The 25,836-nt window shown below is 51.2% G+C and overlaps 11 protein-coding genes across 11 annotated transcripts; 5 read left to right on the top strand and 6 right to left on the bottom strand.

Moving 5' to 3' along the window:
- The first annotated feature begins 368 nt into the window (after positions 1-368).
- EDD37DRAFT_280187 (1-pyrroline-5-carboxylate dehydrogenase) lies at positions 369-2,424 on the top strand. The gene is made up of 4 exons (XM_062811045.1): positions 369-548; positions 602-709; positions 763-2,063; positions 2,124-2,424. Exons 1-4 carry the CDS (start codon positions 471-473, stop codon positions 2,296-2,298), a joined length of 1,662 nt encoding a protein of 553 aa, XP_062673747.1. The 5' UTR covers positions 369-470; the 3' UTR covers positions 2,299-2,424.
- Positions 2,425-2,549: 125 nt separating this feature from the next.
- Positions 2,550-3,850, bottom strand: EDD37DRAFT_606645 (alpha-1,2-mannosyltransferase; the record flags this gene model as incomplete). Its single annotated transcript, XM_062814906.1, has 3 exons — positions 2,550-3,415; positions 3,470-3,586; positions 3,640-3,850. The coding sequence occupies 3 exons, from the start codon at positions 3,848-3,850 to the stop codon at positions 2,550-2,552; spliced, it is 1,194 nt and encodes a 397-aa protein (XP_062673746.1).
- A 785-nt stretch (positions 3,851-4,635) lies between these two features.
- Positions 4,636-6,557, bottom strand: EDD37DRAFT_280113 (uncharacterized protein). Its single transcript, XM_062811044.1, has 5 exons — positions 6,397-6,557; positions 5,989-6,343; positions 5,594-5,939; positions 5,077-5,548; positions 4,636-5,023 (listed from the first exon to the last, which is right to left on the bottom strand). Exons 1-5 carry the CDS (start codon positions 6,459-6,461, stop codon positions 4,789-4,791), a joined length of 1,473 nt encoding a protein of 490 aa, XP_062673745.1. The 5' UTR covers positions 6,462-6,557; the 3' UTR covers positions 4,636-4,788.
- Positions 6,558-7,414: 857 nt separating this feature from the next.
- On the bottom strand, positions 7,415-9,599 carry EDD37DRAFT_647516 (amidase signature domain-containing protein; the record flags this gene model as incomplete). The annotated part of the gene is made up of 9 exons (XM_062817891.1): positions 7,415-7,670; positions 7,722-7,856; positions 7,904-8,046; positions 8,100-8,146; positions 8,194-8,554; positions 8,632-8,766; positions 8,819-8,968; positions 9,025-9,393; positions 9,501-9,599. 9 exons carry the CDS (start codon positions 9,597-9,599, stop codon positions 7,415-7,417), a joined length of 1,695 nt encoding a protein of 564 aa, XP_062673744.1.
- A 521-nt stretch (positions 9,600-10,120) lies between these two features.
- EDD37DRAFT_280038 (fungal-specific transcription factor domain-containing protein) lies at positions 10,121-12,994 on the top strand. Its single transcript, XM_062811041.1, has 5 exons — positions 10,121-10,382; positions 10,438-10,520; positions 10,573-10,605; positions 10,660-11,640; positions 11,698-12,994. Exons 1-5 carry the CDS (start codon positions 10,217-10,219, stop codon positions 12,697-12,699), a joined length of 2,265 nt encoding a protein of 754 aa, XP_062673743.1. The 5' UTR covers positions 10,121-10,216; the 3' UTR covers positions 12,700-12,994.
- Positions 12,995-14,104: 1,110 nt separating this feature from the next.
- Positions 14,105-16,009, top strand: EDD37DRAFT_280093 (putative aldehyde dehydrogenase). Its single transcript, XM_062811043.1, has one exon. It carries the CDS (start codon positions 14,285-14,287, stop codon positions 15,611-15,613), a length of 1,329 nt encoding a protein of 442 aa, XP_062673742.1. The 5' UTR covers positions 14,105-14,284; the 3' UTR covers positions 15,614-16,009.
- EDD37DRAFT_280070 (acetamidase) lies at positions 15,796-18,106 on the bottom strand. The gene is made up of 6 exons (XM_062811042.1): positions 17,672-18,106; positions 17,461-17,601; positions 16,974-17,394; positions 16,762-16,919; positions 16,555-16,704; positions 15,796-16,490 (listed from the first exon to the last, which is right to left on the bottom strand). The coding sequence occupies exons 1-6, from the start codon at positions 17,933-17,935 to the stop codon at positions 15,978-15,980; spliced, it is 1,647 nt and encodes a 548-aa protein (XP_062673741.1). The 5' UTR covers positions 17,936-18,106; the 3' UTR covers positions 15,796-15,977.
- Positions 18,107-18,464: 358 nt separating this feature from the next.
- EDD37DRAFT_647512 (proteasome component PUP2) lies at positions 18,465-19,400 on the top strand (the record flags this gene model as incomplete). Its single annotated transcript, XM_062817890.1, has 5 exons — positions 18,465-18,489; positions 18,540-18,552; positions 18,603-18,681; positions 18,730-19,076; positions 19,124-19,400. The coding sequence occupies 5 exons, from the start codon at positions 18,465-18,467 to the stop codon at positions 19,398-19,400; spliced, it is 741 nt and encodes a 246-aa protein (XP_062673740.1).
- On the bottom strand, positions 19,356-21,125 carry EDD37DRAFT_279983 (taurine dioxygenase). Its single transcript, XM_062811040.1, has 5 exons — positions 20,863-21,125; positions 20,774-20,809; positions 20,041-20,667; positions 19,764-19,978; positions 19,356-19,716 (listed from the first exon to the last, which is right to left on the bottom strand). The coding sequence occupies exons 1-5, from the start codon at positions 20,997-20,999 to the stop codon at positions 19,631-19,633; spliced, it is 1,101 nt and encodes a 366-aa protein (XP_062673739.1). The 5' UTR covers positions 21,000-21,125; the 3' UTR covers positions 19,356-19,630.
- Positions 21,126-21,792: 667 nt separating this feature from the next.
- Positions 21,793-23,405, top strand: EDD37DRAFT_623531 (uncharacterized protein). Its single transcript, XM_062816114.1, has 3 exons — positions 21,793-22,101; positions 22,149-22,244; positions 22,438-23,405. The coding sequence occupies exons 1-3, from the start codon at positions 21,925-21,927 to the stop codon at positions 23,248-23,250; spliced, it is 1,086 nt and encodes a 361-aa protein (XP_062673738.1). The 5' UTR covers positions 21,793-21,924; the 3' UTR covers positions 23,251-23,405.
- Positions 23,406-23,588: 183 nt separating this feature from the next.
- EDD37DRAFT_656532 (thimet oligopeptidase) lies at positions 23,589-25,811 on the bottom strand (the record flags this gene model as incomplete). The annotated part of the gene is made up of 2 exons (XM_062818837.1): positions 23,589-23,830; positions 23,882-25,811. The coding sequence occupies 2 exons, from the start codon at positions 25,809-25,811 to the stop codon at positions 23,589-23,591; spliced, it is 2,172 nt and encodes a 723-aa protein (XP_062673737.1).
- Positions 25,812-25,836: the final 25 nt, after the last annotated feature.

The raw sequence follows: 25,836 nt of genomic DNA, 5'->3' as shown, positions 1-25,836 counted from the left end.
TCCAATACACTTCAGGCCGCCTGAGCGAAGTCACCAGTGGGCTCAGTGCTCGTCAAAAATGAACAACCTCCCTATGTCGGAGCCCGTTCCCAAGGTAGGCGGTCTAGTGAGGCCTATTCGCCTCTGGAGAATTTGGGGTATCAGATCATTCTTCACCGTCTTAGGTAAGGAACTTCAGCCCAGAAGAATGGTTGCCCGCCTGGAACTGCAAGAGGAGATGCCCGCTTTGCCCGAAGAAACTGAATACATTATCCCCCCACAGTGAACTTATGAGCGAGCGAAATGAAGTTCGCTCCGAGCACGATATCTCAAAATCCAGTGGCCAATCTTCGTTCATTGCCGACATGAATGACCATGCTGTTCGTGTAGTGCACACGACAGGCACTCTTTACATGCTCTTTCTCTCACGGAGCTGACAGCTGGTTACTCGAGATACGAACAGCGGATAGCCGTCACGACTAGCTTACTTCATGTTAGCCATGTCTAGATTACCATCAAGCTCGACGCTGGGCATCTTTGCCGGACCAACCTTCAGTAACCACCCTTTCGTGAGTCTCCAAGAGCTACCATCAGTGCAGAGTACCACTACTGACTAATCGAGACTTCCTATGGTCCCAATAGCCCTGAGCGTAACTTGCTCTCACAGGCTTTGGAGGAGGTGAAGAAAGGCGCTCCACATGAAGTATTTGCGCATGTTAACGGCAAAGACGTATGCTTCTTACGCTGTAAACTCCCACACGTCCTTCTAACTCTGATATGTAGGTATCGGCAGAGGCAACTAGCACACAGAGGAGCCCGTTCGACCATGATTTAGTTCTTGCTAAATATCCTTCCGTTGGGCCGGACTTGATCACAAAAGCCATTACTGGGGCTCTAGAGGCGAAGAAAGCATGGTCGAGAACCTCTTTGGCAGACCGTGCTGCAATCTTTTACCGAGCTGCGGCACTGCTCGAGACGAAATACAAGTACCCAATGATGGCTGCGACAATGCTCGGCCAAGGCAAGAACGCTTATCAAGCAGACATCGACTGTGTTGCCGAATCTGTGGATTTTCTAAAATTGTTTCCTACCCTTGCAGAGACGTTGTACAAGGCTCAACCACCCATCAATGCAGCCAGCGTTTGGAATCGAACAGAAGTCCGGCCTATCGATGGCTTCGTCTATGCTATATGTCCATTCAATTTCACCGCACTCGCCGTCAACTTGGTCCTAGCACCGGTCACCGTCGGAAACGTGGTCCTTTGGAAACCCAGTCCTGGAGCCATCTATTCGAGTTGGCTTTTCAACCAAATCATGATCGAGGCCGGACTGCCCGCCGGAGTACTGCAATTCGTGCCTGGTGACGCCGAACTGGTCACTGAGGCCGTCTTCCGCAGTCGTGATCTGGGTGGCTTGCATTTCACCGGGAGCACAGCCGTGTTCCGAAGCTTACTTGCCCGCATTGGACGGCAGATGGATTTCTGGAAATCGTACCCGCGGGTAGTCGGCGAGACCGGAGGCAAGAATTTCCATCTCATTCACGCATCAGCAGACGTCAGGAATGCCGCATTGAAATCATTACGAGCTGCATTCGAGTACCAGGGTCAGAAATGCAGTGCATTGTCACGAGCCTACGTTCCAGCGTCCTTGGCCGAAAAGTTCAAGTCGATTTTGATTGAGGAGACCAACAAATTGTCCATGGGTCCTGCCTTGACGGACTTCATCGGCCCACTTATCAGTGAGTCTGCGTTCAAACGTGTGCAGGGCTACATTCAAGACGCAAAAGACGCTTCAGACATAACACTCCTTGCTGGTGGCGAGTGCGACGATTCTAAAGGCTACTTCATCCGGCCTACCGTTATCGAGGCCAAAGACTCGATGAGCAAGTTCATGCGGGAGGAGATCTTCGGACCTTTCCTCTGTCTGTATGTCTACGCGGACGAAGACTACGGTCCCAAAATCTTCCGATTGATTGATGAGACGTCCGAGTACGCCCTGACTGGTGCCATCTTCGCCAAAGATCGAGCGGCCATCATTGAAGCTACGGAAGAACTGAGGTTTTCTGCTGGTAATTTTTACATCAAGTGAGTCCATCCGTAACCCCTGTCGTCGTCTGTCTTGGCTCCTTCTGACAAACGGGGTAGTGATCAATGTACCGGCGCCATGCCAGGACAGCAGCCTTTTGGAGGTTCTCGGTCGAGTGGAACAAATGACAAGGCAGGATCACTAGGTTTGCTGACTCGATTTACCTCCCAACGGACGATAAAGGAGAACTTCATGACGATCGACGACGCATACTATCCCTCGAATCTGTTGTGAGATCATTCAGGCGCTGCACATATAGTGTAGGGAAAAGCAATCTGGCGTCTTACGATTGGGGCATTCTTTGACCTTCAGGGGAATGTCATTTGCGACAGATGCTGAGGTGAAGGAGAAAAGGGGCAGATGGTGCCATTACATCTACCACTTCTTCCTGGTTGAGATACTTTTGTCTTGAGATCTTGCTCATTTAACGGGCCAGATGGGCTAAAATACAGGCACGTTGAACGATATATGTATGACTGACTGCATCATTTCATCACCCCAACAACCTCATCCAAATGCGCAGCAAGCACATCATTCCACAAAGGCTTGTTCTTGTAAGCTGCCAACTCAGGCCCGTAGCTATCGACGCTCGTCCTCAACGCCTTCGCCATTTCTTTGTCCTTGGTAACCTCCCTAATGGGCGTGATATACGTCCTAATAGAAAAGACTATGCCGCGGGTTTTCGGCAGTCGTTGCAGAAATTGCCTCTCGACGCGTAGGAACAAACCATCCAACTCAACAGGTTCTTGCTCTTCGGGTTTCAAATTGTGGTGGGAGTTGATGTGAAAGAGTTCGGAGCTGTTGTCGATAGCGTAGTTGAAGCGCATAACTGGCGAATTGACACGCTGTTTCTGAAAAAAACGGTCCATCGACAGCGCAAGCTTCTCCTCGTACATGGGGACTTTGCCGGCGTGGATCTCCCAGAGACTGTGACCTATGCGTTCTTGGATCTTCCAGCCCGCCGGGAAGCAATTGGCTCCTGCACGCAGACGCGTGACGCTGGGATCTTGTTCGTCGGGTTGCATGATGAACCAGTCCTCTGTGGTCAATAAGCCCATGACCTGGAGAGGGTGGTAGTCATTCCAGATTGATGACTCTCTTCGCAAGTCCCAGGTATCGCCCGTAACTAAATTGCTAATCCCTGTTGAGGTGGCTTGGAACATGGAAGGATAGCGTCGCGGTAACAGGTCTGCCAGGAGGTAGAGTGCCTCGAATGATGCTTCCTCGCTTCCTGGAAGGCATTGGATGGTCTTTTCAGGATATGTCGAGAAGAGGTGTCGCTTGTAGCTGTACCGTTCGAGGTACTTGTGGTCTATCTCGACCCATTCTTCTAGCGACGTGCGTTTTATTCCTTTTGAGGACGGTGTCATTAACAGTGGCATGAGGACGAAACAACAAGACTTACCCATCGTCACGTGGTGGGGACCATTGTACCATGGCCGGTATGGCTGCTCTGGTGTTTGCGTCCAGTCGAAGTCGTGGTCTTTGGGCGTTATGTGCTGGAATGTTATCGTGTTCCAGTCTACGGTCTGTGAGAAATGGTAGTTGTGGCTCCCAAGAGTGGTTTGGACTTACCAGGCTTCTGCTCCGCACTGGCAGGTTTCTGGGACGGCTTGGACTCGACAGGCTGTACACCTGCTTTGCATGGACGGCGGCCGTACAAGAAGAGGCGGGTTGGGAGGAAGCTGCACAGGAGGAGAATGGCCCAAGGTTGCCATGACAGTATCAAATCTTTGGCTGATGTCTCCTGTAACTTGGCGAGGCTGAGGACGGTTTCCATGACCATACTTTGATAAGGCACCAGTATTTGTGTTGCCCACCGGTCTAGGAGCGTCACTCCTTGCAGTCTTAGGCTGGCACCTCTTATGTGTGCATCCTTATACCGTGTAACGACGGCTGAGGGCCCCTGAAAAGTTGAGCCTACTACGGTGCCACGCCACTTGACTGCGGACTTCACGTGGCACCATCCTCGGAGAGTCTCTGCTTGAGCGAAAATTGCAGTTCTTCCTGGTTGTGCATCTCGGTCACGCAGAAGTCCAGACGCCAAATCGGGTGCGAGATGACCTTGGAGTGGTTCCTGATCGTCCAGACTAGCATGCCGAAGTTGCAGATGTAGCGCCATTTCTCGCAGCGAGAAAGTGGAGCTTGAGATTGAGATAACGAGTTCGGCCAGGCCTGGAATTGACGGCATCATCCGTCGAACTCTGGGAATTCGGCTGCAGGGCATGTGACTCTTCGCAAGAATGTACCTTTTCAGAATGTTGTGAGGCTTTGTCGTACCTACCAAGACCATTAACGGAAGTTGACGTTTGATCGTTGGCTATTCAGGAAATGTATTCCAAGTGCACGCGGCAGGTTGTCCCTGCCCTCACCGTCAACAACTCGCTTGGGGAAGACTGCTGATCCAGATATCAAGCTGACAGTACAATCCAAATTAAAAAGAATTTATTATCCACGTGTATGACAATGCTGGACCCGGGGTCCATAATGCGTATGCGCCGCTGCCTTCCACAGTTCTGGGAAAGCAACCAGTCAAGTATATTATGCCATTGCAACGGAAGTCATGAAATTGGCAATGGAAAGCACTACCGTGACACCTATATCGTGTATTTATCGCTCCCTCGACCCTGACATAGCACTTGTCCCATGCTGATGAGCACCTCTGACCACCGCGCCCCCTCTACTTCCCAGCACGATCCGACCACAAGTCTCATGGGATGTTGTTTACTGCGATTCCTTGATGGTCAACTCAGTAGTGCGATCATCTGCCTTCCCAATCGCCGCAATTTTATCCTTCTCGACCTCCTCATTCAACTGCTCCTGCGTGATCTTGCCGTGCGTGACGAACTCCTCCTGTACCTGCTGGGGTGCGATTGTGTTTTCTTCCATAAAGTAGTTGGTTTCTGGTACGATGTAGATGAGAACCCAGATCATTCCAGCAACCCCAGTAACATAGAGTCTAGAATCTAACATCAGTATAATCAGACAAAACAAGCACACAAGAGAACTTACATGAGCTGCACGGTCACTTGCACCCAGGTTGGCGTCAACTGTTCGGCCAAGATGAACGATATCATCATACCAAGACTTCCCAAACCACGAACGAACCCAGCATATTGAGCCAGGACGGCGGGGTCATTCGACAGACAGGCAAAGACCCATTCAACAGTCAATGCGTAGCTCGAGTAAGTGAGTCCGAACATGAGGTAGATAGCCATGAAGCCTCCATAGTGGCTGTACGACCAGTCATACGCTGGGGTCTTCTCGTAGGAGGCATAACCGGATAAGTGCAGCCAGATATACATGCCAACGCAGCCACCGATCGCAATTGCACCAGTAATGGCGACACCCATGATGCCGCGGACTTTGCGGCTACGAACAAACTTGTTGTCAAGCACGAAGATCAGAACTCCAGGACCGATGAACTGGACAATTTGGAAGCACAAGCTGTTGACCCCGCGTGTTCGAAGGTTGAAAAAGAAGCCTGGTCATGTTAGCGTATGATATGCGATGTCGACAGAGCACTGACCGTTGACGGTGCTGACCAAAGACAGGGACATTTCGCAACCAAGAGTGGCAGGAACCAAAAGGAGGAGTTTCTTGTCGATGAAGCACAAGCCTAGCTTTTTCAACTCTTGCCTCACAGTCGTAGGCTTGAATTTGGCAATGTGTGTTCCATCATCTCTGACCACGTTCTTCGGCTCGACTAACAGGAAGGCAATCAGAAGTAGTGAGCAGCATTCAATGCAGATGAATGCAATGTAGACGAACGAAGATACGCCGATCGCTTTCGTCTGCCCGGCGTTCAGGCCAAAGGCGATGGAGGCGGCCACAGTCGCACCAATAGCTCGAATCATCCATTGCAGGCAGATGTACTGATGATTGTGGTCAGTTGGGCACCCATTATAAGCACGAGGATCGTACCAATCCTCTCGTTCTTTCAGTAGAATAGGAGAAGGCAATCATGCCGGCACAAGTCAGCAGGACGCCGACCGAGAAGCCGATCATCGCTCCACCAAAAAGGGGAAACCATGTGTTGCCAGTCCTGTCGTAGTACCACATTCCTCCAACATATAGAGGATATCCGACCATACCCAAGAGCATGGAGATTCGGACACCAACCAAGTTCACGATGGGACCACCGAGGCAACCGAAAAGGGTGAACATGCCATAAAGTATCGAGTTCGACTGGTTGGCCACGACGCCGGAAGAAGATCTGCCTCCTCCGGCACCGAGTCCAGTGATTGCTGTGTAAATACCCGGCAGACAGAACAAAAGCCTTCCAAGCAGGTCAATTCGCAGTCCTGTAGTCACAAGGGTCGCAGCACTTACATGCCAGTAACAATGTTCTGGTTGATTGGTCTATTTCGCCTCGTGATGTTCTTGAGTGAAGGCATCTTGATGCGTGTGTTATTTGAGACAGGTATATGTCTTTGAGACTGTCCAGAGAGCCAATGAAGCTGATTATGTAGACCACCGTTGCCAACAAGAACTTGGTTATGCAGGTAGACTGAGGTTAGTTCTAGGACAGGATCGACGAAGATGTTCCACCAATATGTACTAAAGCCCTTCGGTGCGAAGACAATGGCCTACAACCAAGGCCCAAGGAACAAAGGGCAAGCATACCTCTCTGATATGGCTATCTGCTGTCGAGAAAGTGGAGATAAGCCATATTCTAGAACTGCTATCGGGATGTCCTTTCGTATCCGTTCAAAGTTTATCTCCAGGTAGATTGGCAAGTTCGGAACATTCAGCATCGCAGATGACCCTATCTGAACGAGACCCGCAGGTCCGTCCTAAGCTTGGGCCAACTCCTGATGATAGATAATAGTATCCTGTATTGGCCAATGGACGGTGGAGATCACACCGAAGTTCACTAACAAGTTCGTCGCGAGCAAATTGACTACTGTGCTTGGCTAGATAGGTAAGCGATCGAGCCGCGTCCAGAAGGCTGCACGAGAGGTTGGAGTGAAGGCTGATCTGCGGTCAATGAGAACGATAACGGTGGTTATCTAGAGTGACTACTTCAGCCGCCGGGTGATTATGGAGTGGGCCATTACTTACCATGGCTGGGAGACGCAGTCATGTGATACGTCAATATGGCAAAGTGCGCAGAGTCATCCGAAGACCGCGGTATGACGGACGCTACACATCTGGCTTGCATGCATACAGCTCAAGCTCCAAAGGAATCTGGTCGGATATGTGAAGGCCTCACCAGCATATCTATGCGTTCAGGGAAATCTCCCCGGGTTGGAGTGTTGCCCAAAGGCACTCGTCCTCCCTCATTCTATAGTCTGTAGCATCGATCTAGCTCTGATCTGAACCCCGGTCAAAGTCATGTCGTTTCAATTCAAGCTTTCACCGCCTGGTCGACCGCAAAGGCCACAGATAGCAGCTGCTCTTCATGCATACTCCGGCCCACCAATTGCAGGCATACTGGAGCATTCTCGAACAGCTCTGGGTCGTATATATCGTAGTTGTCCTGGTCAAGCTCGTTCGCTGGTTTGTAGGCTGTGTCCTTGACATCACTTGTCTGAGCACGTGTTATGGGGAGAATAAAGGTGGGATAGTCCAACAGATTCCAGACGGTCATGTAGCCCCACCATCTGATGTGTCATATTAGTGAGGTGAGCGTGTGAGCATGTCCAGGGACTTACGGCAGATAGTCATGGGGATACGATGCGGAACCGAATGAAGGCGTCAAGAGTGCGTCGATCGGTTTGCCCGTTGAGGTCTGCAAGGCAGTGGAGTTCCAATGAGCGAGATAATCAATTTGATACTGTCGTTGCTCTCTGCGGAAGGTTAGAGACGTTAGCAAGGGACGGTAGTGAAGACATACTTGTTGAGTTTTATCAGTTCGTGAATGTCCTCGACCTGACGTGCTCGCTCAATGAATTTCAAACCGGCAGGGAATGCGACCTCTCCAGTCTGGGCCATCATGTCATAGTAGAACTTGGATCCCGCTTGATAGTATAACTTGAACTGAAGAGGGGGTTAGTCAGGCCATACTAGTTCACCATGGAGTAAAGTCATACCGCTAGATCCCAAGCGTACTTCTGCTTGTAAGGTTTGAACTCGACCACTGTAGAATGGTTAGACTTGACCCAATAGCCTGACAAGAAGACTTACCTTCATGACCAGCTGCTTTCAGTTTCTCCATGGTCGTCTTCAACGCCCGTTGCACCGGTGGATGTGGCATTACGACCTCATCCCAGTACATGACGCCGATAGTGGCCTTCTTGGGAACGTCGACAGGCTCCCACTTCTTGGCCATCACTGCAGGATCGTACAACCATGGCTCAGCTGCATTCAAGACCTTGCATATCAATTCGATATCGCGAAGGCTTCGACCAACTGGACCAATAGTGGACAGGATTGACCCTTGGCCTGTATATTCTAGCGAGTTCCCCTTGTAACTGAAGCGGCGCGAGGTTGGGCGAATAGCATATAAGCCATTGAACGCTGCTGGCGCTCGGATGGATCCCCCAATCTGGGCGGCGTCAATAACGGAGAGACACGAGTGAGATTCGGGGAGAAGCGGCACGGGCATTGGCAGGATGAGCTTACATCAGTTGCGATACCAATAGGAGCGCCATTGCATCCATTCAAGGCTCCTTCACCACCAGAAGACCCGCCACAGGATAGACGAGTATTGTGAGCGTTGAGGGTGCGACCAAAGAGGCGAGAGGCGGTTTCCAGCATCTGTCGAGGGGCATTAGACAGCGTTTTGGAATGCTAGGGCAAATGTGTCTACCATTCCAACCAGAGGCAAAGTAGTCTTGCAATATACAACAGCTCCAGCATTTCGTAGAGCTCCCACTACGACAGCATCTTCTTTCGAGTAGAGCTCCGCCCAAGCCGAAAAGCCCATAGTGACCCTCATGTTCTTGACGTCGGTAAGATCCTGCGTTTGGTTAGTGGAGTTTGCATCTTTTGAGATGGCTCAAGACCACTGCGCACCTTGAAACTGATGGGCAGCCCGTGTAAAGGTCCAATCACTTTGCCTGTCGAAGCGAGGTGCTCATCCAGCTCTCTGGCTCGCTGGATGCCGCCTTCAAAGTCGATATCCATCAGAGGGTTGATCAGCTGTTGGGCGATAGCGGCACGCTTGCAGAATGCAACAGCAACCTCGTAGGCCGACCATGCTTTCGACTGAATCTTATGGAGTATGACTGTGCAGTCTTCTGCATCGGTAATCTCCAGTTCCCGATCACTCAACAAGCCACAAGTCCGGAAGATTGGGATGACATTGTGCTCTTTGGTGGCGAGTATTGATTCTGGCACCAGCCATTCCTTTGGTATCTTGTCCTTTAGTCCAGCTTGAGTTTTCTGGACATATGTTCAGCGTTTGTGTCATTCCTTCTTCGCACCCATAAGTGGTATATGGCATGGCAGGTGTATCTTGGACCTATACTAAGGTATTGGAGATGACTTACCGCGGCGATATCCTGCCATTTCGATGTTTGTTGTGTGAAGTTGTACTTCTTAGGGTTCGGAAAGGTGGTAGTCATTGTACCTGCATCCGTGGCACTCATCGTGTTAGCTTGACGAATTTGTGAACGTGCAATAGGATACCTACTATGTATCTCTGATGCTTGAATGGAAGATAAGCAGTCGACCACACCTCTTTATGTGCTATCTGTCGGCATGCCGAATCGGGCACCAATGTCTATGGCCATGGAAATAACCCAGAGCCATAGGAGGCCATGGCAGTGCCGTTCTTCCGCCTGACGGAGTCCAATGGTTGAGAGCCGACTGGCTGCTACCCGTTGTGAGGGTCTCCATGGTTATCGCTGAAGCTGATTACAAAACCACATGTCAGGGACGGACTGGGACGTCGGAATGCTTGCGAGTTCGGCGCGAGTGGCCTGTTGTTAGTTATCAGATTACCGCGCCAGGTTGTGGAGCGACGTGGCTAAGCTGCTTCACTAACTTCTTAGGGGTAAATTTAGTATAGTAATATGACTTATGGTGGGAGAGTCTTGGGGGCGGCCTAGCGCCTAGACAGTTGGGTGCTTCAAGCAATTACAGCCACTAAAACCTTCCGGATTCATCCCGAGATCTTTCTGATTCTCAATCATCGTCAGTTGCCCCTCTCTCTTTCGTGTATCCCAGCTGCCCGAACACATGTCCCAAGGTATCCTAGCGCTTTATGATGAATGCACAAGTTCAAGCCTGGCAAACATCGAGCCACGATGTGCTCGGCCCCGGCTCTTTGGAGCCTACGATGGCGGCGATGGAATACCAAACACGTGCAGACCAAGGTTCTGCGATGCAGCAACGGAGTTCCAACAACTACTCAACACGAGTAGCCTTGTGTACGACCCCACAAACACTCAACCATGCTCCATAGATGACTGACGACTGCCTTAGGTTATGGATTGCCTCTGGCCATGACCGGTGGCGAATCGTCAGAGCCACCTAGGAAAAGACGCAAGGGTGGGAAGATGTTCTCTGTGAGGCAGTGGCGCCGAACCACAATATTTTGTATCTGCTAATCGTGATTAGGGCTGCGGTAACTGTCGTGTTAGGAAGATCAAGGTGTGCTTTCTCCATCACGACGGTGCAGTTGCGATGGCCATTTGACAGGCGTAGTGTGATCTTAGTGAACCAAACTGTCAGAACTGCGGAAAGTCTCGTCGATACGTATGCGACGGCTACAGAGGCACCAACGACTTGAGAATGGCAGATCAGGTCCCGAGAAGGAGCCCATCGTCACTTCCTCCATCGACCACTGAGCCTTCAAGACAGCCACCTCGAAATGATCCTGCCACTGCAGTCGCGTCTGAGCAAACATGGATGGGCCGAGACCTCGATAGTCTTGACCAAAACCAAGCCCAACTCGCCGACCTCTTCAACAGCTTCAATACACCTATGTTATGGCCAGAACTTGCCACAACCCCAGATGTTATAGGCGAGGAAGACTCAAACCTTGCTCTTCCCGCGGCATTGTCACCAGCAACAGATCCTCTGCTGCCGGACTACGAAGTAGAACAGCGGCAAGACCCTCAAATAACGTCTGGCCGAAACGCAGGTGACCGCAATGCCGATGAAGCTGCACCTAGTCAGCCGACGCCAAAGCGGTGGATACAAACGGACTTTTGGTCCACCATGAACTACCAGTTGGGTGATATACCTTCAGTGACTGTGATGCCGGAGAAGACCCTGAACGCGATTCCATCTCCAGTCACGACCGGCAGCGACTTATCACAAACCGCTCGGCAGCTTCTGCATCATTACCGGACACATGTTTGCGAAGTCATGATGCCGACTTCAGCACCAAAGCTCAACCCTTGGCTCCGACTCTATCTTCCCCTTGCGACTCATGAGCCAGATTCGCCATCCAGCCAGGCCCTGCTACATGCAATTCTCGCAGTGGCTGCCTACAACAAGGCCCAACTTACACCTGGTCAACGAGAAGTCCATCGCGGCCAGGCCGTCGGTCATCACCAGAAAGCCACTGCCATGATGAGCAAGATCATTGCAGCCAAGAAAGCGCGTTCGCAAGCAACCGTGGACACGCCAGAAAGCAAACACGCATTACTTGCAGCTACATTGACATTGACTACGGTAGAGGCAAGTCTCGAATCATGAGGTTGCCCATTTACCAGACTGACCATCGGCTCGGAACAGGTTTTCAGCGGCGCAGATAAGGGAAGCGGATATGACTATCTCCTGCTCTGCAGAACTGTCATTGAATTGACCGGAGGACAGAGCTGGTGGCTATCGGACTCAGTGAGCATGACATTGCTGCAGATTTTCCAATGTCTCAATATCGTCGGCCGCATATCGGGCTATTTTGAAGCACCACCAAGGACGGTCGACGAGCTTGAGCAAGACAGCTTTTCTGAGCCTGAAGATGATCCACCAGACGGGCGTCCCATCGTTGGCCATGAGCTGCTTCAGACATCACAGAAATACACCCCAGAGTATACACTTGACATCTCTTTCGGCATCTCGATCAAGACCTTATCCTATCTGCACAGGATCATTATGTTGTCCAAGATCAAATCAACCCTTCGGTTAGGGCAGGACTGGCCGCTCCATGCAAAGGAAGAGCTCACTAAGCTTGAACGCGAGATGTTCACCGACATGGAAAGTGCGTGTCTAGATGCCTCTTCTTGCAACCAGGCGACATTTGAAGGTGTCTCCCAGCTTGTGGCCAATGAGATCAAGGAGAACCATATGTTGGCCTTTCATTACAGTACCGCCACGTTCTTCAGAAGAGCGATCTGCGACGGGACCGCTGATATTGTGCCTGCGTTGGGCGGCGCGATGAACCAGGAGCTTATCGAACGTCCAAGTGGGCAAAGCCTTGTGTCCAAGGCTCTGGAGCATCTCGAAAACATCGACGCTCTTGCTGGCGACCTCGCAATCGCCAACACACTGTGGCCAGGCTTTATCGCAGCTGCGGAAGCCGTGGACTGGAAATTACGGCGACGTGCATTGATGTGGTTTAGTCGGGCCAGGCGACATGGCATTGGAAACATCACAAAAGCAAAAGCTCTCGTTCAAGAGATCTGGCGTCGAGTCGACCGCTTGATGTCCGAAGACCACGAACAACATTTGGAACTGGGCCAAGTCGACTGGCGTGAGGTCATGCATGATATGGGCATGTACATCATGCTTACATGAGAGAGGCCGGGCCAAGCCTCGACACCTCAATCGTTGGGTGTGTCGGGGGAGGTATCGAACCTGACCCGCCCATTGACAACGGTCATCTTCCGGATAGGAATGTTGTTCAATACACTTTTTGGAAACTCGACTTGATATGCCAATGCCAGCCTACGGACAACCTATATCGACCAATCAGACTGACGTGAGGACTTTGCCAATGCCAGCCTACGGACAACCTATATCGACCAATCAGACTGACGTGAGGACTTTGCCAATGCAGCCTTATCACGTTGCGAAGTTCAGGAGGCTATCCAATCATAGCCTAGCTCAGCCTGCCAGTAGTTGTCCGAGGGAAATAATCTTGCTTCCTGGGTGCCCTTCTGTCTTAGACTCACGGGAACGGTACAGTATTGTTGTGCAGACGATCCCCAATGCTCTTTCCAGATACAGATCTGCTGGACCGAGAATGTGCAGAAGAACCGCTGTGACGTCCTAAACAAAGTCGACCTCGGACATCGCTCGTCAATTTCCGCAAAGGGGATTCTAGCCTTCTTCTTTCGACGCAGTTCATCGTCGAAATATTGGGAAGTGGTACCAACTCGGAGGGCATGTCACAATGTGACATTTGTTCAGCCCATGGAACACGATCCGCCTTGCTTCAGTATGAGCCAGTCAACATCCTGTCCACTGAGACGACGGCACACAGCACACGGCCAACCTTCCGGCTTACTAAAGCTTTGCCTTCTAGATTCTGTGTCATACTGTATGCAGGAACAACACCCTATACTGAAATTGCTTCCCGGGGTTTGCGGAATGGACGTCAGAGCTCGGCTCTCTTTTTCTTCTTTCGTTTGCCCTAGCGAGCCCGCATAAATCCGGGTACCCCAATGTCGGAACGTTGATCACTACTGGGGAAGCATCTCTGTTGCTAATCTCCCGGACCCAGTCGTCATACCGTGCTAACTCAAGGACGATCGTCCTTCATGGCTGATGAGGAGAAAAGAGATGGGCATCCGAGAAAACCCCGACAAGGTAAGCGAGCGAAGCGACCAAAGCGACCACATCTCAGATAGGTCCCTTCAATTGCCGTATACACGTCTAACATAGCAGACAGCTCATTACAGACTCGGACTTCACTCCAGCTCCGATTAGTCTTGATGACAATTAATTGTTGATGTCTACTCACGCTCAGTAGTTGTATTACTGCACCATTTTCGACAATGTTGACGGGCACGTTTGTCATCACGTTGGTGGTTGCTCGACAGGATATCACCTGAGGTATCGCGAGCCTCAAAATGTATATAAGACGGGATGTCGAATGATTGTAGTCCCTATTCTTTCTTCATCAATATCATCTCATTTGGACGGCCAAAGCAAAATCAGGAAAGAAAAGAACAACAACAAAAGCAATTCCTGACCACCATCGAAGCGTTACAGAGCGTCAAATCCCGCAACACGAGTCTCTTCAGCCTCAGAGAACATAGACCACATCAGCAACCATGAACATGGCAGCTACAGACTTCTACACCCAGGTCGACCAACTTTCCAGAGAGTACAAGACTGTGAAGGATGCTTTCGAATCCGACAGGACTCTCCCTCTGGAATGGAGGAAGCAGCAGTAAAACAGGTCTGGAGGATGTTGGACGAGAACGAGAGCCGATTCCACGATGCCTTGTATGCAGACATCCGCAAACCCAAAGTTGAAACCCAATCGTACGAAATCATCGGCATAAAGAACGAGATCATCCACACCCTGGAGCACTTGGACGAATGGGCCAAGCCTTCCGCCGTCGATGTCTTCGAGGAGTTCAAGGTCAACCAACCTCGCGTCTACAAGCAGCCTAAGGGAGCCGTACTGATCATCGGCACCTGGAACTACCCTCTCGACTTGACTCTGGATCTCTTGATCTCAGCCATCTCGGCCGGCAACACAGCCGTCATCAAGGCCAGCGAGAATACTCCGGTTACTGGCAAGCTCCTAGCCGAGTTGATCCCTCGCTATCTGGACAGTGAAAGCTATCGAGTCGTTAACGGTGACAAAGACCAGGCCACAGAGCTGCTAAAGTACCACTGGGCGCACATACTGTACACCGGCGGTGCTAAGGTCGCTCGCATTGTCATGGCCGCCGCCTCCAAGCATCTCACCCCAGTGACCTTGGAGCTAGGTGGCAAGACCCCGACCATCGTCACCGAGAAGGCAAACATCGCAATCGCTGCCAAGAGAATCGCCTGGGTCAAAGTCTGGAATTTGGGCCAGACCTGCATGTCCACGGACTACGTCCTGGTACACGAGTCTGTCCGAGAACAATTCGTGACCGAGCTGATCAAGTATATTAAGACCTTCGCTGAGAATTCGGGTGTGGATGGTATGTCGCGCCTGATCAACAACATGCATTTCCACCGCATCAGCGACATGCTCGCCGCCACGAAGGGTAAAGTCGCTTTTGGCGGTCACCAGGATGAAGCCAAGCTCTTTGTCGAGCCTACCATCATTTTGGATCCGGCGCTCGATGATTCCACGCTCGAGTCTGAGATTTTCGGCCCTCTCTTGCCCCTCATCACCTACAAGACACTCCCCGAGGCTCGCGACCTGATCACCCGCATTGACCCTACTCCTCTCGGTCTGTACGTCATGACCGAGGACAACGAGCAGGCCGAGTACTTCTTCACGCACATCCGTTCAGGTGGCGCCGCTATCAACGATCCGATGGCCCAGTTGGCCGTGCCAAGCGTGCCGTTCGGCGGGTTTGGGGAGAGCGGAATGGGCAGTTATCGTGGAAAGGCAGGGTTCGAGACCTTTTCGCATCTCAAGTCTGCAGTCACCACATTCACTGACCCTGCGTCAGAGCAAGCCAATGAGTGGCGCTATGCTTTGGGTGATCGCGAGGAGAAATTTCAGCTCTTGAAGAATCTGGAGATTCCTTTGAGCTGAGAAGCTTGAGCGCTGATCGCTCAGGATATAGCTCCTTTGAGGAACGGGGCTGATCTGTCTCGAGCTGAGGTGCTAGGGGGAATTGAGGTAGTTGAGGAGCAAGTCGCTGTCACGAAATTCGGTGGTACTACATGCATTCGCTCGTTTGGAATCCTTGAAGTCAAAACACTGTGCTTTGCAGGAAATCGTTCATTTGGAGGAAGGGGAGTATGGATGCAGGTTTACTTAGCATTCACGCCATGTGGGGATCACACTCGCTGTCACAATCAAGTTGGTATGTTCTGAATTTTGAAATGGCAATTCAGCCAGTATCATGAGACTGTAGGCTTATACCATCCGTCTCTTGCCCCAGCTCCAATGATTTTCAAGGCGTCACAGAATTCCCAAGTAGCTTCCCTATTTCCTCCGCGATGGCCAGTGTCTTCTCCTCACTCAACTTCCTTCCAATTACCTGCACTGCAACTGGAGCGCCGTGATATGCTTCAGGATCATATTCGGCCTGCACTTCTTTGTCGAGGTCATTTACCGGCTGGTGCTTCTCGTTCTTGACGTCCTTATCCTTGTCGGCAAACGTGACGGGAACCACGACGCTGGTGAAGTCGAGTAAATTGATGCACGACGCATAGCCATAATATTTGAATTGGTCGTGGCGAATGGCGGCGGTTGGACTGATTGGACCAATAATGACATCGAGGTCTGTGCCCAGCTGTTGCTCAGCCTCGCGCCACTTTTCCAAATACTCCATTTGATAGTTCCATTTCTCCAAGTGTATATCCCACAACTTGTTCATATCTACCGCCTTGATGTTGGGGTTGAGTAAATCCTTGATGTTAGGAATTGGTGGTTCGCCGGAGGCATTGATGTCTCGATAGACGTCCTAGAGCTTTCGTCAGATTCTAGCCGCAGGAGGAGTGATCGCTGTATCGACGCTTGTTGCTTACCGTACAGCCATCTCCCGCGTATATTCCATTGATGAGGTCGACACCATACGCGTGTTTGTACGGCTCCCATGGGATCACCTTGTGGCCATCCTTTTTGACAGCCTCGGTGACCATTTCAACTCCGCGGAGTATGGGAGGATGCGGAAGGACCTGAGAACGACATCAGCATACTTTGCATCTGCAAGCTGAGCAGTGATTTGTGCCCACATTGCGATCCCAATTGTACACTCCAACCGTCAATTTCTTGCCTTCGATTTTAGCTTTCGCGGCATCCTCTGCGTCCTGTCTCCAGGGCATTGGCACTACTTTCGAGTCGTATTTCCACGGCTCTTCTGTAAGAACCGCCTTGAGAAAAAGCCGAATATCTGTTTCATGGCTGTTAGATTGCATCAATCGTGAAGGACATTGAGGTTCATTACCTGCAGCCGAGTGAGCGATTGGGCCCACGACGCTATGAACAGTTTCTTGGCCCTCCATGCTGTTTGCCATCTTTGCGTAAGGCATGCGCCCATGGCTAGGCCGAATACCGTAGAGGAAGTTAAAGGCTGAGGGAATTCTGATCGAGCCACCAATATCCGTTCCTACGCCGATGATTCCACCACGTGCGCCAATCATGGCGCCTTCTCCGCCAGAGCTACCACCACAGGACCAGGCTTTGTTGCGGGGATTGACGGTTCGACCGACAATATTGTTGACAGTCTCACAAACCATTAACGTCTGGGGCACACTGGTTTTCGTGTAGAAGACGGCGCCAGCTTTGCGGAGTAAGAGAGTGAGGACGGAATCTTCTTTGTCGTATTTGCCTAACCAAGAGATATACCCCATGGATGTCTCGTAGCCCTAGATATGGTTTGTGTCAGCTCGGTTACAGCTGCGAGTCACAGAGTAAGGGAGGGTATAGCTTACCTTGACTCGTAGTTGATCTTTGAGTGAGATTGGAAGGCCGTGCAACGGCCCTACGGGCTTTTTATTTTCTTCATAGTATGCATCAAGCTCCTTCGCTTGTGCAATGGCCCCCTCGGGGAAGAACTCCAGCATGCAATTCGTCTGCATCACAACCGAGCTGTGTAAGCATCCATGCATGTTGACAACCTTCCCTAGTAGAATGAAGGCTCACCAGTTGTTGTGCATAAGCAGCCCTTTTGCAAAAGGCTACCGTTACGTCTACCGACTTACGCTTTCCTGTGGCTAGGTCGGCGACAAGATCTGTTGCCGACGACTCGGTGATTTCGAGCTCTTGCGAGGAGAGCACCCCGGAGGTTTTGAGATAGTCAAATGCTGAGCTTGTATCGGGTAGGCTCTGCAGCTTCCATTCTGCTGGAATGGTCTTCGCGAGACGGTCTCGCTTGTCTGCCGCAAGTTCCTCCCATTTGCTCGACATGTTGAAGTGATGTGTTTAGACTTGTGGCAGCGGACCAAGAATGTGAGTTCTCCAAATGGTCTACAGTCTACGTTGTGATGATGGTATTTCGTGAGCAAGCTCCAGGAGACATGATGCGGAGTCGCAACAAATAGAACGCATTACGGATCACTATGGTGTCACGATTCAAACATCTGATTAGGTACGTTATCTGTAACAGGCAGGTAGTTGGGCATTGTACGGAGTAATGGAAGTCATAGGTGGGGGTTTGGCCAACAGCTGTTAATATCGTGATATGTTATGTAAGGAGCACGTGAACTTCATCTCTTAGCGGCCAAGGTTCCCCGTACTTCGCGCTGCGGCGGATCAATACAGGCCACCTGGATTGCGCATGCACGAGCTTGCCTGTTCATACAGTTAGTACGGTTATTCAACGAAGTTCGAGCACAACATCTTGCGACTCTGACTACGGTTCACCGACTATCTACCACCTCCCTAATCTATCCCGTAGACTTTCCACGCGCTGTTCCACTGAACAACAGCATCAACGATGTTTATTGCTCGGTCTGAATATGGTGAGTGCTGGATCTACGCAACAGATTGATTCAATGCTAACACGATACAGATCGAGGGATCAAGTGAGCTGCAGCCTGAGACTACTCTGGGACGGTGTGACTGACCCTTGCAGTACCTTCTCCCCGGAGGGACGTCTGTTCCAGGTCGAATACTCGTTAGAAGCCATCAAACTTGGTTCAACAGCCATCGGAGTACGCTCGCTCCCTCTTCCACTGTCGCATTGTTGCTCATCATTGCAGGTCGCTACATCTCATGGCGTTCTCCTCGGTGTCGAGAAGCGCGTCACATCGCCCTTACTCGTGTCCTCCAGCATAGAAAAGATCGTTGAGATCGACAAACACATTGGCTGCGCCATGTCCGGTCTCCAAGCCGACGCACGAAGTATGATTGAACACGCTCGGGTCGAATCACAAAACCACGCCTTCAACTACAATGAGAAGCTCGGAGTCGAAAGCTGTACGCAGGCTATCTGTGATCTTGCCCTGCGATTCGGCGAAGGAGCTCAGGGTGAAGAATCAATAATGAGTCGACCATTTGGCGTTGCGTTGCTGATCGCTGGTTGGGATGAGGACAATGGGCCACAATTGTAAGCAATATTGAACTTCCGGACGGTCATGTACTGACATCCTCCAGGTACCATGCCGAACCTTCGGGGACATTCTACCGATACGATGCGAAAGCAATAGGCTCTGGGAGCGAGGGAGCCCAGGCAGAACTACAAGCCGAATATCACCGATCGTTGACCCTAGAAGAGGCGGAGACACTGGTTCTCAAGACATTGAAGCAGGTTATGGAGGAGAAGCTGGATTCGAAAAACGTACAGCTAGCCAGCGTCACACGCGAAGCTGGTTTCAGGATCTACGGAGACGAAGAGATGAGCACCGTGGTTGCAAGATTGGAGGGCGATTAGATGTGTCTACTCTCCACTTTGCAGCCTTGTGTTATTAACCTGCGAGCATGTCCTGGAGTTAGGCGTGGCAGGGGATAAAGTCTTCACCAAAGAGTCGGACTCTCAAAATGAATGCATTGATGGCTATACTTATTGGTTTTTACAGTCGTCAGAACTGCTGACAAGTCGCAGATCAGTTGTCCCCTTCCAAGCATGTCAGACAGTCGATTGTATCTCTTCTAACCCCAGATCTATTCCGTCGGGCGCTCGGCCTGGGGAGTGATGCGCGCAATGTGTCGGCGCTGGCCATCTTGCCAGTCAATCAGGGCGGAGTGGGCTGGATGAGGTCAGTCAAGCTCAGAGACGCGCATTTGCACCACTGACCAGTCACGCGGTTATCCCAAACGACAACGGTGTTATTTCTCCATCTGACTCTGGCTTGAAGGTCTTGCGACAAGGCGATATGGTCATACAAGAACTTGAGGAGATAATCGCTTTCCTCCTGCTTGAAGCCGACAATGTATCGGGTGAACTGTGGGTTGACATACAAGGCCTTCTCGCCCGTCGCTGGGTGGGTTCTGACAAGTGGATGAATTGACCTGTACGAAGGTTTAGCATCCAACAACCGTTCAGGGATTGTTCAAAGATTGGTGAAACTTACGAGACGGGGTTTCGTCTGATGGTGCTGCCTCGATTGATGGCGGCTGTGGCCTGTTCATAGCCCGAGTGCACAGCTTTGAGGCCTTCAAGACGCTCGCGGAAGGCTGGAGAAAGTCTTTCGTAGGCCTTCACTTGGTTGACGAAAAGAGTATCACCGCCAGAGGAAGGCACGTCCAAAGCGTACAAGAATGTGGTCCCGGGTGGCTGATTCTCATATGTTACATCGCTGTGCCAGGCGACGGAGTTGGTTCGGTTGTCAAAGAAGTCGAGGAACGCCTTGTCGTCGGCACCACGGTGGACGAGATGCACCTCGGGATAGCCCTTGGGTGCACCACTGGTGGGATGAATGTGCAGTCGACCGAAGTAACGGCCAAATTCCAGAGCCTTCTCGATTGGAAGTGAGGCGAAGTCCTGGTCTCTGAAAGCGACGACCTTCTTTTGGGCTACCAGCAAGGCCAATTCATCCTTGCCCTTGTTGTCAAGTTGAGATAGCTGGACACCAGTGACTTCGGCACCAATAGAGGCTGTGATGTCCTCAATGTGGCTGCCTTCCGGAAGAAGGTTCTTGAAGGTCGGGTCGGCGTCTTTGCCATGTTCATAGTGCTCAAATGGTTCGAGGGGTTCGTATCTGGAGGAGGATGCTGGTCAGTACTGAGTACTCGTATTTGGCTCGCGATATCGGCAGATTCCCCGGGATAGGGATATTGAAGTCACAAAACCAGTGGCGAACTCACTTCTCTCCCTTCTCGTTGTCCCATACTGGCAGATAGCTGCGATTTCAGTCAGATCCAGAGTCCAAACTCATCGACTTGGTTTCTCCTACTTTGGATACGATGCGGCTCCAAACTTTTCAGTGCCGTTCAATTCGTTTTCGAGCAAGAGATTGCTGGTGTTCAACTCCTTATAGGCACCAACGCCGCCTTTGAGAGTGATCGGAGCCTGTGCTGAAGCGGTAGCCATATTGAATCTGGTTTTAAGAAAGTATACTACTACAAAAGAAGCAACGGATTATGTGAGGTGAGGATTGGTTTTATATTAAATGCTGGATATGCGGCACATTGACCGTGCAATCCCAAGGCACGATGCCGACATCGTCTGGTTGCGCAATCCAATAGACCCCACAGGGACTTGTCCGTGGTCCAACATACACAGTATATTCTCAATCAGCCAAGGGGACGAGGGAGCATCGGTACACCAAACGACATCGATTGGATGAGGGGCGAAGGTTGCGTTCTTCTGGTACAAAATTGCGTGATCCGCCTAGACGGGAAGGTACGCCATCACTCCGACTCTGCTAACGTCCGACACTCCTCACGCCAGACCCTCGACTTCGATCTCGATAAGCATCTGCTTCAATCGCAAGTCATTCCGTCGCATCGAGAGTCGTTGAAAATTGGCCATGGGGCACATTGGTTCCAGCGCTGATGAATATTCATCAATGTCCACCACGCAACACATCCTTCAGCCAAGATGGCCAGTTGGGATCGGCAACAGTTCCAGCTCCGACCACAATCTTGGCCTTGATATTCCGATCATGGCGATGACGAGCACTTTGGTCTTGCCATGTGTCGCTCTACTCATGAGATGAGTTGGTGGAGATCATTGACCATAGTAGCATGTGAGGAACTCTTGAGGTGAGTTCCTGTGGTATGGTACTTCCGACTACGAGTTTGTGCACGTGACCACGCATCCCCTGCGAACACGCTATCCGATAGTTTGTTGATCTTAACGCGCTTCAGAATGACGTCGCAGGCTTCGACTTGGGATGCTTCACTCCAGGTTTCCTCCCGTGTCCTTTGTACTTGTGATCGACAACTTTCCATTGCCTCGATATATCATTGATTAGCTACTTATCCATCGAGATTTCTCTTCTCGTTCTTTCTTAATGGCTTCCGCCCTCCCCACGTCTCTCAATCACTTCGCACCCATACAGACCTCTCACTCAGACCCTTTTGCCAATATCGCCATGAGCCTTGCCAATCTGTCTGATTCCATCAACATGTCCGGGGCAAGACCGCTTGGAGAGCGAAGCGCGAATATACTAGCCAAAAGTGGTGCCAAGGTAAGTGTCGTCCTCTGCTGTTTGCAAGTCACTGACAACCTTTGCAGAATATAGATGATAAGCCAAAGAGTGGAAAGAAACGCAAGAGTGGTGAACCCGCCATCAACCCCGACGACATTGAGCTCCCAGATCTTATGCTCATTGTAAGTTGTCTTTCTCTTGCGCTTTTGTCACAATTCTTCTCCTCCTTCCTTATTGCCGCGTACCGTGATTCCTGCAGATCGAATACCCCGGATTTGCGTCACAGTAGATGGGGAGTCGGTCACGCACGTCCCTCTCGAGGACCACTTATGGCCAGTCTATGTAAAAGCCCGACTCGTCTGACCTCATCTGTAGGAATGGACTCCAAACCAAATCCGCTCCAAGATTCGCCAGTTCGTCAACAGTGGTGAAATGAAGGTTGGTGAATTTCAAGACAAAATCCAGGTTTCTGGCAACTCGTACTCTCGTTTCATGGGCCAGAATGGGCAGAAGGGTGCAGAAAGCGACACGTACACCGGAGCCCACGACTTCTTCAAACGCCGCGAACTCGCCGGCCTGAAGATGCCGCGCCAGAAGAAAGCCAAAACCGACACCACCAACAAAAGCAAGAGTACCGACGAGTCCACCGGCACCAAGGGCAAGAACGACGACAAGACCGACGAGAAGAAGAGCAAAAACAAAACCAAGAAAGAAGAACAAGCCGAGATCGAGGCGCGCAACGACGTCTCCGGATTCCATCTTCCAGGCGAAGAAAACGACAGCGTCGAAGTCTACGACACCTGCGATGACATCCGCACCAAGATCAACAAGTACCTCCGCGACACTCCATACGCCACCAATGCCAGCTTCGTCCGCGAAGTCAATCGCGCCCTTGGCGAGGACAGTTCGCGCCACACCGCGGCCCAGGGACTTACACGGTTCTTGAACAACAAAGGGGCGATCAAGGGCTCTGAATCCACGGCATTTTACGGCGCGTATGTGTTCTTCGAGAAGCTGCGCATCAAGCAGGGGAAGCCCAAGAGTAAGAAGCGTGTCGAGATGGAAGATGTGTGGGGCCGTAAAGGCGGGATGGAACTCAGGGATCAGAGTCGGGGGATCTGGGCGCCGGCGACGGCGAATGTGAGTGTTGATAAGTACGGATGTTACAAGATTGAGAGGCGGTTTTAGGTGCACATCCCTAGCCTGGTGGACTCGTGGACCTGGCTTGACGGAGATCAGGGGATATACGCATGGTGAGGACTGTGTCCTATGTAACAACATCACTTTTCTTGTTTCATTATGTAACGCGGGCTGTATATGGATATAGGCCGGTTAAATGTACTACTAGTTTCCTAGATCATGTCTTATTTGTATACATGCTACAAGCCTTGTAGGTTTCCTTTTGATGCAGTCCGTACCACCCGATCTATCACTGCCATTGGGGTGGACGCCAGAGAGCCGAAAAAGGATGTATGTACAGGTACACGCGATCACAGGAGGTATATAAGTCGACGAATTTGCTGCCATCACGTCGTACCCGCGCCAGACTGCGTACCCTTGGTAAGGCCCAGCTCCTCGTAGAAAGCGTCCGTCTTGGGCTCTCTGCCCAAGAAGTCGATCAGAGTCTGCATCTCGTCTTGACTACCTCCTCTCTCAAGCACGGTGTGCCTATACCGGCGACCTTCCTTGGGATCCATGGGATCTTTCTTGAAGACCGTGTAGAACATGTCGGTCGAGTATACTTGGGAACTGAGGTAGCCGTAATAGCCTGCGGACACAGATTAGCATGAACTTTAAGATTGAGACACCAGGTACTTACCAGCGTCGTAACCGCCCATCAGGTGACCAAAGGTGGCTTGACCATTACCCCAGCCGTTGCCCTCGCCCAGCGCTTCGGGTCCGTCAATCTTGCTGATGTCTTTTCGGAGTCCGTTGTATGTCTCGGAGATGTTCATCGCCTCGAGACTGGCGTGGTCTTTGGGCTCGTGGATGGTCATGTCAAAGATGCCGAAATGCAGTTGGCGAAGATTGAACAAAGCTCCGTTGAGGTTCTTGGTCTTGATCAGCTTCTGGATCAGATCGTCGGGAATGCGTTCTTCGGGCTTTTCACCCTTTGAGCTGGAGCTTTCTTGCCACGAGACGTAGTATTCGGATGACAAGGTCGAGTAGTGTTTGCTCAATGCTTTGAGCTGTGATGGCGTCCAGCACCAATTCTCGAGCATTTGACTCGGCGCTTCTACAAAGTCTCTAACCGTGTTTGTACCGTGGAAGCGCGAGTACGTGGTCCGTGAGACAAGGTCGTGAATGCCGTGGCCAAGTTCGTGGAACAAGGTGGTGACTTCGTCGTGCTTGAGAAGACTGGGCTTCTTGGCTGTCGGCTTGGAGAAGTTGCAAACAAGGGCTGTTGCCGGATATCTTCTTGTTCCATTTTCTTGGATGAAGCCTGGTTGCAAGTTGAAGTTGGCAGCATGACCGTATTTGCCGGTGCGAGGAAACAAGTCGAGGTACAGATAGCCGACGAAACCACCACCCTCACCTTCATCGTCCCAGACACTGAACACTTGTACTTCTTCGTGCCAGACAATATCATCACCTTTGCCAGACGGCGACACAGCATCTCGGTCCTTGCCCACGATCTCGACGAAGGCCAACCCGAAGATCTGTTCGAATATCTCGAGCATACCTTTTATGGTCGTCTGCAAGGGGAAGTATTCGGCGATCAACTGCTGGTCAAGTTGGTAATCCCTCTCCTCCATCACCCTGTCGTAGAATCGATGGTCCCAAAGATAGTATCTCCCGTCGAAGCTTTCGCCGTTGGCCTTCAGGTCGTCCTCTTTCAACTTCTTCAATGTCTCGATCTCGTCCAGACCACCCTGGCTCAGTCTCTGACGAAGATCGCCGAGAAAATCGTCGACGGTCTTCGGTGTTTTGGCCATCTTGTCCTCGATCCGGAAGGCAGCGTGATTAGGATATCCCAATAGTCGAGCGGCTTCATCTCGGAGAATGATGGCTTCGCGGAATAAGGGCGCATTTTGGTTGCACTTGTTCTCGTTGGCGATGAAAAGCTTCTGGCGAGTGGCGGCGTTGGTCGCATACTTGAGTGTAGGGAAGAGGTCGGGGTATTTGAATGTCAGGAAATACTTGTCATCCTCCTTCTTGAGTAAGGACAAGACGTCTTCGGGCACACCGTCCAATTCTGCAGCAGTGAACCACAGACCGCCTTTCTCTTCGTTGAGATTCTTGGAGAACGCAATGCCCAGCTGGCTCAAACGCTTCTTGATCTCCTTAAACCGATCGCGCTTGGGACCTGCGGGTATGTTCAAACCATTGCGGACGTAGCCCTTGTGTTCCTTTTCTAGCAGTCGCTGCGACTCGGCATCTAAGTTGTCGCCTCTCTTGAGAGCGGCATCCACCAGCTGGAAGACGTCCTCCCGCATAGCAGCCTCAATGCCAAAGTCGTCCATGAGCTTCTCGGCTTCGGTCGATGCATCTCGTAGTGCTTGATCTGTAGAGACTGACTGGTAGAACCCGAGGATATGTGCCTTCAATGTCTGCCGATTCTCGTCGACAGCCATAGGTAGGACGACATTCTTGAACGATGCGTCGTTCTTGGATATCTGTGCTACGATATCGTCCGTGATCTTATTTGACTCTGCCAGCATGTCCTTGGTATCCTTCACAACCGACTCTGGGGTCGCTGTGAAACTTGGAGGGGCCTGCGGAGGCTTGCGAAACTTTCCTGCACTCATGGCGGAGGTCGTCACTGGTCTAAAC

The sequence above is a fragment of the Exophiala viscosa genome (assembly GCF_022695815.1).
Source record: "Exophiala viscosa unplaced genomic scaffold EDD37scaffold_2, whole genome shotgun sequence".
NCBI lineage: Eukaryota > Fungi > Ascomycota > Eurotiomycetes > Chaetothyriales > Herpotrichiellaceae > Exophiala > Exophiala viscosa.
Note: the sequence above shows the minus strand (reverse complement) of the source record. Positions and strands in the feature narration are given on the sequence as shown.